Source organism: Sinocyclocheilus rhinocerous, unplaced genomic scaffold (assembly GCF_001515625.1).
Source record: "Sinocyclocheilus rhinocerous isolate Xijiao unplaced genomic scaffold, SAMN03320098_v1.1 scaffold222, whole genome shotgun sequence".
In the NCBI taxonomy this organism is placed as follows: Eukaryota; Metazoa; Chordata; class Actinopteri; order Cypriniformes; family Cyprinidae; genus Sinocyclocheilus; species Sinocyclocheilus rhinocerous.
The window spans coordinates 327,746-337,750 of record NW_015625652.1 but is presented as its reverse complement, the minus strand read 5'-3'; the positions used below and the strand labels follow the sequence as shown (position 1 = coordinate 337,750).

At 37.4% G+C, this 10,005-nt stretch overlaps 1 protein-coding gene across 1 annotated transcript; it reads left to right on the top strand.

Moving 5' to 3' along the window:
* The first annotated feature begins 6,302 nt into the window (after positions 1–6,302).
* On the top strand, positions 6,303–9,783 carry trhra (thyrotropin-releasing hormone receptor a). The gene is made up of 2 exons (XM_016509307.1): positions 6,303–7,120; positions 8,590–9,783. The coding sequence occupies exons 1-2, from the start codon at positions 6,341–6,343 to the stop codon at positions 9,019–9,021; spliced, it is 1,212 nt and encodes a 403-aa protein (XP_016364793.1). The 5' UTR covers positions 6,303–6,340; the 3' UTR covers positions 9,022–9,783.
* Positions 9,784–10,005: the final 222 nt, after the last annotated feature.

Genomic DNA, 10,005 nt, shown 5'->3' with positions numbered 1-10,005 from the left:
AACCACACCCATTCTTCACCATCTGCTCTGCCTCTGTGGTCCTTTGAAAGCTTGAAAGATTACTGGTCAGTTTAAGGTCTGTATAGTCTATTTTTAATTTACACAACCAGCCTATACCAGATCATATTCTTCAAAATGACCCTGTTAACACACCTTTACATTATTTATTACTTCTATATCATCCATAACATAATATAGCCTGTTTTTAAAAATATAGGCTACTGTTCTGTGGTTATTAAAAGCTGAAAAATTACGAACATCTAATGGACATGATTTTTTATTTCAAACCTTTTCAAGGTACATTCAGAAAATATCCCTAACTAGCATTTCCGATCTCTCCTTGACAACAAACAATAAATTATTTCCACAGATACGTACTATTGTGTTGACCGATACATAGGATGACTTCGGCTCAAAGCCAGACAAGTTCCCATTTAACGGATGAGTCTGCAGAGAAGTGGGGCTTACTCAGCCAGAGATTAATGTCCCAGACTGGTGGAGGCTCAGCTCAGGGAGTATGAGGTGCACAGTCATGAATTCCCATCTGTCACTGCAGACTTTATGAACATATAGGTGGAGTAGCTGTATGCTGCAGTCAGTTTGGACTATTTTCAACAGGACGGAAATCTCAGAAGAGTGCACAGCTTATTTTCTGCTGCATGCCCCTCTGAGATTTCCATACCGTCAGCTGCCAACTGAGCCAATCCTGCATGCATTGCCAAGGACGAAATTGAGTTTCAGAGCCTTGGGTATCAATCAAGTCACCTTGGAATGTACAGAAGCACGCTGTGGTTCGCCAATCTATCCTCATGTTGTTTGGAGCAGGTGGTTACACAGAGTGATACGTATAGGCACTAAATAACATCACATAACAGCAACAAACCTGCAGTCACATACCTTTGCATGTTTTACTTGATCATTTCTAAACTGCAAAACCACATAAAAAAGATGTTACAGTATACTGAAACAAACAAGTATAACATGTCTTTGTTTTAGGATCTGGAAGACAGACAGATTCTCAGAACCAGGGGTGTTAAACCAGGTGGTGATGCTTGTCTGGCAGTCTGTGCCACTAAGGTTAGTATTTTCACCAGCTGCCTCCCAGAGGTTAACGTGCATTAAATATTATACAATTTAAAACAACTGTTTTCTATTTTAATATATCTTAAAATGTAAATTATTCCCGTGATGGCAAAGCTACAGTTTCAGCAGCAATTACTCCAGTCTTCAGTGTCACATGATCCTTCAGAAATCATTCTAATATTCTGATTTGGTGCTCAAGAAAAAATATTATTAGTTGAAATTGGTTGTGCTGTTTAATATTTTTGTGGAAACTAATGCTTTTTTTCCCAAGAGTTTTTGATAAATAGAAAATTTAAAAAACAGCATTTGAATTTTTTTAATCTTTACTGTGACTTTTGATTAAATTAATGCTAAATAAAAAAAAATTAAACAAACAAATAAATAAATAATCAATAAATCTTACTGACCCAAACTTTTGAATGTAAGTGTATTAGATATAGGACATACAAAAAGCACTCAAAATTTGGCAGAGCTAAATTTACTAGTTTGGCGAGGTGTTGAAAATAAAAAAAATAAAAAAGTTATTCTGGATACTGGATATTGTTGGGGATTTTGTAACTGATTAGATGCTGAGGATATTTCATTCTTTATTAGAACCTCAATGACAGTGTCTTTGTGAAAAATACAGACAAGGTAAGCAAAGGCGAGTAGGTAGAGAAGGGAGGAGCTGTCCTTGGTGCTGAGCACAGTGACTCAATTACAACTGAGCTCAGGCTGAAATCACTGCTGCCCACAGAGCTAAACATGTCACATGACCTGATCCAAGGACACCTTATGTGATCCAGAAGTTGTGAATTTTAGGCTATGTGCAGAATGGAATACTAGCTTAGTACTTACTGAATACTGTGCAGTATATACTTCATACTGATTAAAATAGTAAATGAAACAGTAGGCATTACTTCATGGCAAACATTATATACAGAAGTAAGCTACATTGTCAAATTGAAATAAAGCTAAAATAGAATATTAAATTAGATGTAAAAAAATCAACTTACAAAAAACTTAAATGAAATGTTGCATTGGCAACTAACTGAAATAAAGTAAGTTGAAGTACTAAAATTACTAAAACTATAACTGAAATATATAAATATTAAAAACTAACCAAAATGACAAAAGCACATTGCAAAATTACTAAAACTTGAACTAAAATGAAAAGATGAAAGCTAATTCAAAATATTTATTAATAAATAATATAATAGTTTATAAATAATACTAAAATAACACTAATGACCTAATGAACTCACATCGTAGTTTAATTCAGCAAGTGGTTTCCAGATATCATCTTAATATTTTGCATTTTAATGCAATTTTGCATAAAAATGTCACAAGGTTTTGCAGTCAGATTAATCATTTATTTTTAATGATTAAAAATAAAAGAGAAACAGAATCAAAACTGATATTTCAGTTCATCAGTCATGCTGGAAATTGGGCTGCATATAAAAAAATATGTATAGTGAGCACAGTATTATATACTGCAGCAATAAAGAATATTATGGTAGTATGCTATTCTGAATAAAGTCTCAGATAAGGAGGTATATGTCTGAAAGAAAGCTCTTAAAGAAAGAAAAAAAAAGAGGAATAATACTCTGACAAAGACCCCTCTAAACTCTCAAGCCTCTTAAATACATACAAGAAATTTTAGGGCATGTGGAGAAGGAGAAATCTTTTTAAGGAAGAGACTGAAAGAGACAGAATGACGGACAGCTCTTTTAATTATTAAACATCTTTGAAGGTCCTGAAAAATAGTGACTCACAGGGTAACAGAATGTTTTGATTGTATCATAATATGAGCTCATCCTTATCCATTTAAAATGATAACAACACAACATCCACTATCCCAAAGTTTTAATTGACAAAAAGGTTTTTATAGAATAAGAGTTGAGAATCAAATCTTGGACATAGAAGTAGCTCCATTGCCCTTGAACATGTTAGTATTATTGTAATAAATTTAATTTGATGAAATGGGTCGATGCCGTCACCACCAACTACCTGCACTCATCTCATTTTTCTGATATGAATGGACTCTCTTTGCAGCCAATAACGGGAGCGTACAGAATGACTAGTTTCACCTCATTGTGTGCACAGCCTTTTGGATGGGAGATGTGCAAAGTGGGATGTAGAAACGGGTTCTTGTCATTAGGAAAATGAGAGATTCCTGAGTCGCAGCCAGAAATTGTATTTATTCCTTTGAGAGGCTGGCTGCCAAGCTTTGAGTGGTCTGCTGGCATTGTGTCGGATTAAGAGCAGAACAACATCTTTGTGTTTTAAATTCTGAAGTTTGCTGAAATCAAATTCAATTAGAGAATGAATGATTCATACAGTCCAGCAGAAGATGAATTATTCATTACATTTCCATAACAAATGATGAAATCACAGCCCTGTCATTATGAATGCTTGTCACACTCCCATATTCATAAACTTGTGCGTCTCAGCTTGATAATCTCTCAGATCTCTCACAGGCTATGCTTGTTCTTTTCAGAGTAGAAGTTGGGTGATGAACCATTACAGGAAGTTTACTTTGATCAATGCAATATGGGCTCCTTTGTCTCTTTCTCAAGGAGATTTGATGAACAATAGCTTCCAGATTTTATTCATCTCATAATTTCGCCTATAGCCATAGTTTGAGTAGAGTTGAGATAAAGTAGGAACTGGTATTGGGTTGTTATGGGATGCAAATCAAATATACATTGCAATAGGACTCATCCTAGTACATAAAAACATCCAAAATGTCCATCTTGGTCATGGTAATGCGATGTAAAATGTCCCAACAGTATTTTTATTAGTGATAAATAACTTTTATGAATCTGTTAGGCATTTTAAACATTTAAACGCTCATTTTGACGCTAATAATGAAATATTTAATAATAAAATGTTCAGTTGCTTTTCATTTCTTGAAATGAATCACAAGCCTAAGAAAGATTTCTAGAATCTGCAAGTTTTTAGGGACTATTTGTGTTCAATTCAATTCAATATGTCCACAAGATGGCAGTCAAACACTAATCGAGCAAAGAAGTATGTAAAAAGTCAAACATTTACATAAGGTAAAGGGCGATCATCTATATGAAGATAATTTATGGTTGCAAATATATTGTACAAACAATTAATTATCTATCTAGAACTTTTAAACAAATAATAAATCAGAAAAACTGTCAGACCTTGCTTCCATTTGTCTACGCTTGTGTACACTTGCAAAGGTCTAGAAAGATTAATAGCTGAAAAAAACACTTCACTGCATGAAGCTTCTACTGAAATGTTGTTGATATTTTTTAAGGTGGCCATAATGGATTATGTATTTATGGCCGTCAGATAGAGCCATAAACTCTACAAATAGATCTGACCTTCGCATAATGGAAAAGTGGAATGACTTGTAGCACTATCTGTCTGTAATAGCCTTCATGATGTAAAAATCCAAAAATATTTGACAGCTTTAAAGTGATTGTTAACTGCTATTAACTTTTCTGAAAAATATAAAAGCAATCTGTGTCAAGTCTTGAGAGAGCACAAAAGCTGTCAGAAATTATTAATTATTTTTTGTGACATGAATGACGTGCTTTTGACAACAACAAAAAAACACATTTAGCAACACATTTAGAATGAGCAAAGATGAACCAACCTGAAAAATCTCACGCCAATCAAACAGTAAAACGATAAACGCCGTTCATACCAACGATAACTACAACCATAAAAGACACCATTTTAAAAATCGTTCTACATTAAAAAAAAAAGTCCAAATCACAAATATAACGATAACAGCACAGAGGAACTAAATCGATGGAATCACTTTCAAAAGGATTTTTTTTTCGATAACAGTGACAACCAATCAGAATTCATCCTGCTTTAAAGAACCTTGGCGCGCGTTTACAGTACAATAAATCCTGCACTGGCGTGAACCATAGACTGTAGGCGTGAACTCATGTAGCTCCGCCCCTTTTCAGCTGCGGTCGTTGTCTTCTGTCTTCTGTTTGTATTTCCACAGCATGAAGGCACAGTCCTACAAATGTATGAATGAACCGCTTGTTTTAAAATGTTCGGCCTACTGTCATTTGTTATGAAATCCGCCTCGAACATTACAATGTTCATGATAACTTTCGTTAACTCTTTAATATGTAAATCCACTTCGCCAGCTAATTACTCTTCAACATGTTACAAGAGCTACCGCAAAAACGGAAGTTCAAAGTCAGAATTCTAAATATGGCAGCAGGCTTGTTTCTCTGGCGCATCTATGATTGGTAGCCTATATCGTTTGGTATAATTATCTTGGTGTGAACGGACATTAATGCTCCAAATCTAAAGCCGTTTTTATAGATAAAACTAGCTTTTTATCCACTACCTTAAAAATCTAATTTCAATTGACCTGTACAAATACAATGTCAAATAACAATTGTAATGTTATACATTATAGCTCAAGGCACAAAACTCAAAAGATGAATCACAGTGATTTTTCTGTCATCATAAATACACTGAAGACTATTAAGACCTGTGCGTCCTCAGTAGACTCAATTAGGTGTCAATAATAGCTCTCCTTCGGGTGTAACCTCCTGCATTCTGCGGGTGAAGTCAAACTTGGCCAGTCTTCCTGGGCTTGGATCAATCTGTAACCTTATCACAACCCTTGAAACAAACAGCCTAAAAGCAAGCACCATCAGTTCTGATATACCCAAAGCAAACTGACTTTTAAACAAACACCATATTGCAGAGGAACACTGTAATTAGAATGTGAATGGGCCTATATTTAGTTTTTTGTTTTGTTTTGTTTTTTTGTGGCAGTTTAGCCAAGAAACCTATAATCGAACAGACCGTGTGTTGGATACACTTTCTCTCTTGCTTGCTGCTGCGGCATTACGCACCGCACAACCTGCCCTTACTGAAGCTCGCGGTCTCGTATTAGGGTTACAGGGGTTTTTGAGAGACCATATCAGCCTGTTCAGACCTGGGCGGTGCAACACCTCTGTCAGCTCTCTGCAGTTATGCACGCCAGGGACAGAATTTTTATATAGCCTATCACACAAATTGCCACGGACACATTCTTGGCTTTGCACCAAACGCAAACGCTTTAATTTTCATTTCTGATATCTAAAGACTGCTGTGAGCGGTGTTTTATTCCAGAAGGACATTTAAAACTGCACAGATTTTAACTTGAAGGAATTTTATTTCTCTGGAATGTTGAAACATGACCTTTTTGAGAGCTAAAAAGCTAAAAAGTTTTTTTTTTTTTTTTTTTTTTTTTCGCAAAAGAGAAAACAAAACCAAGTGGAGCATGGAGAACAGCACTTTATTAAAATGTAACAACGGGACTCAGGCTACGATATGGACTGATTATAGTATCGAATACAAGGTCGCTAGCATCTTATTAGTGATTCTTATTTGTGGAGTTGGAATTATTGGCAATGTTATGGTCATTCTTGTGGTCTTAACGACCAAGCACATGCGTACCCCAACTAACTGCTATTTGGTGAGTCTGGCAGTTGCCGACCTCATGGTCCTGACTGCAGCCGGGCTGCCCAACATCACCGAGAGTCTGTTCGGTGGCCACTGGGTGTACGGATACGCTGGGTGCCTCTCCATCACTTATTTTCAGTACCTGGGCATCAACGCGTCTTCCTGCTCCATCACAGCCTTCACCATTGAACGCTACATCGCCATTTGCCACCCGATAAAAGCGCAATTTATGTGCACCCTCTCCCGAGCCAAAAAGATCATTGTTCTCGTTTGGGTTTTAACGTCCCTCTATTGCGTTATGTGGTTTTATCTTTCCGACACGAAAGAGGACGTTTATGAGAACGCTGTCCTCGTGACATGCGCCTACAAAGTATCTAGAAACCTGTATTTGCCAATATATTTCACAGATTATGCCGTGTTTTACGTTATCCCGCTTTTGCTGGCCACTGTTTTATACGGATTGATCGCAAGGATTCTTTTCCTCAACCCACTCCCGTCGGATCCCAAGGAAAGTCGAAGAAACTGGAAAAAGGAGTCGTCCGTGCATGGGAACTCCAGGAGTTCCTCCAGCAGCACAACAGCTGCTTCTCGGAGACAGGTAAAGTGCTGATTTTATCTGGTTTATTTTATGCAGAAGTGAATTTTCTTCTGTGCGTAATTTTGCGCTTGCGAACCTACTGGAAGTTCTAGCATTCACTGGTTTGGAACGGGTAGCCTATCGTTATCTCTCGTTTCGATTTCTTGACTGTTCCATTTATGATGGTTTTATTGATTAACAATATTAGAATGAATGAATACATAATATTCATTTTGTTCCTTCGGACAGGACAGCAAATCTAAACAATCAAAAATAAATTCCACAATTCTTGCAAAAATGTTATACAAATACTTTTTAATGATTTTTAAAAGACGTTTTAGAGGGAACATACATGGAGTTCAAACATTTCTTCCTAACTATAAATTGAATAGACATATCAATACAAAAAAGTGAAAATTGAATTCATTCAATTTATACGCTCATTACAACGAGACTAAACTTTCATTTCACGAGTTCAGAAAACAAACTACACTTGTTTTAAGTCTAACGATCTCGCGATTCACTTAAAAAGAACAGTCTCAAGAGTTATTCGTTCGAGATTCTGAATCTCATTAGACTCATTAGAGTCATTTGGAAACTGCACTGGTTGCGCTGTATGTTTTTAAAGAGCCGAATCATTAGAGTCACTCGTTCGAGATTCTAATACTTCACATTAAAGAGTAGCGTAGTTCGATTCCCGAACAAATGACTCTTAAGCTCATCGGGAATCGAACTACGCTGGTCTCCTGTCTAGATTCTGTAGCTGTGTTGCGGTGATTAGACGTGCGGGAAACATTTGTGATCCAGAACACAGGCGTTTGCTGATTATTTGAGAAATGTTATGTGTTGTGATGCTCACATAGCCTCGAGCAGGTAAAGGTCCAGATAAATAGTGAAGCCAGACAGCATCTGATAAACTCGGAGCGACTGCACTTGTGGTGTTGTTGTTGCCCTAGGGCTCTTTGACTTGTCCAAACATGGTGAGAAAATACACCTCTCATGACCTTTATAAAATTAGTCTTAAACCCATGTAGCAAATCTCTACAATAAATGAACCGTGACATTTTATGGTTAATCTGGCAAACAATACAACAGCTGTACCGTGACAATCATGTTTATACTGTTGCAAAAGGCCAAGATGGAGTGAGAAATTAAAATGAGCATGCTGGTACCTCTCTAATAAGAAAACCATAGCCACTCATATTCAAATACATTAACCTTACACAATAATCAGTATTAAAGCAGCAATATAAATTTGTAAAATTGAGTATTAATGGTACACAATAAATTCAAAACTTACCTATATTTAACAAACAGTTGAGGATTGTAATAATATATAATATAATAAATACTGTATGTGTTATACATTTTTTTATAGATTTATTAAAATGAGATTGAAGAGGAGTTTTGTTTAAAAAAAAAAAAATCAATCATTATGAGCAGAGAGTTACATACATAACTGAAAACTTCTGTCATCCTCTTTGCTGTAGGTGACAAAGATGCTGGCAGTTGTGGTGATCCTCTTCGCTATGCTGTGGATGCCCTATCGGACACTGGTCGTGGTCAACTCCTTCCTCAAGAAGGCCTATCTGGACACCTGGTTTCTTCTGTTCTGCCGTCTCTGCATCTACTTGAATAGCGCCATCAACCCTATCATCTACAATGCCATGTCTCAGAAGTTCCGGGCTGCCTTCCACAAGCTCTGCCATTGTGGTCCCCAGCGCTCCGAGAAGCCCCCCACGTATAGCGTGGCCCTCACGTACAGCGTCATCAAGGAGACCTCCAATGGAGAAAGCCCAGACCACTATACCACAGAGCTAGACGACATCCGCAGAGCCGCCGAAGAGCTTCTGCCCGAGAGGAAGAGGCTGTCATTTAAAGAGTCCTCACTAGCTTGTAAAGACACATTGGCTAGTGTTTAGATCCTTGGTTTGTATGTTTGACTAGGGTGCTTAATTTGCACTTTCACAGTGCCTCAGTGGCCTATTGGATTGGCCGCCACATGGAAACAGCATTTTGACAATCATTTACACATTCGAAACAAAGCAGATTTATTCATAACTTATCCATAACCTAGACTTATATAGTAGCTCAAGACCAAAATAGGTCTTATCCAGTCTGTGAAGGTGAAGTAATGCTCCTGAAGCAATCATGGGTGAGGATTGACAGACAATTGGATGGATGATTGAACATGATTCAGTGACGGTATTGATTTGGAGGTGATTGAGTGTGTGAGCTAGGCTGCACGATTAATCGAAATAAAACCTGCAATTGTGATTTGGCTGCGATTTGATTCAATTAATACAAGCGTTGCATGTTTCAAGAGCCATACCCACGAAAGAGGCAGGATTTTGAGTGCACGAGCACCACTTGTCACATTTTGCCAGTTTCCGCATATCTCCCATTGAAAATTAACTAGACACTTGCGAGTGGCGTGTCCCGAATGGCCTGTGTCAAGTGTGGCACTGTGTTATGTTACACGTGAGCAGCTTGTGACAGTGTTTTCAGTATCTCAAAGTGGCTTGCTTTGCAGTAAAAGCTTCTCTACACAAACGCATTTCTGCATCTGCTTAGTTTGGGTGGCTGTGTGCATTTGAGAACAAACCACACGCCAAGCATCTTCCCAAACTGTAATGAAAAGCACTTATAAGCTGGCTGTTTAAAGAGAAAAGAGAACCTTTAATTGCTCCATTTGGCTCCCTCGCTTTGCCAAAATAAAATCACAATTTTTATCCGAAAAAAATCACAATTACATTTTCCTCCAAAATCATGCAGCCCTAGTGTGAGCTGAGGGGTGAATTCTTTGGCACTTCCAGTCAGAAGATTTGTACCTGTGGACTCAAAGCGATGGCCAGTGGTCACTGTGGCAACAGCTGCATCACGGCCAAATAATCACTCTGGAAAAC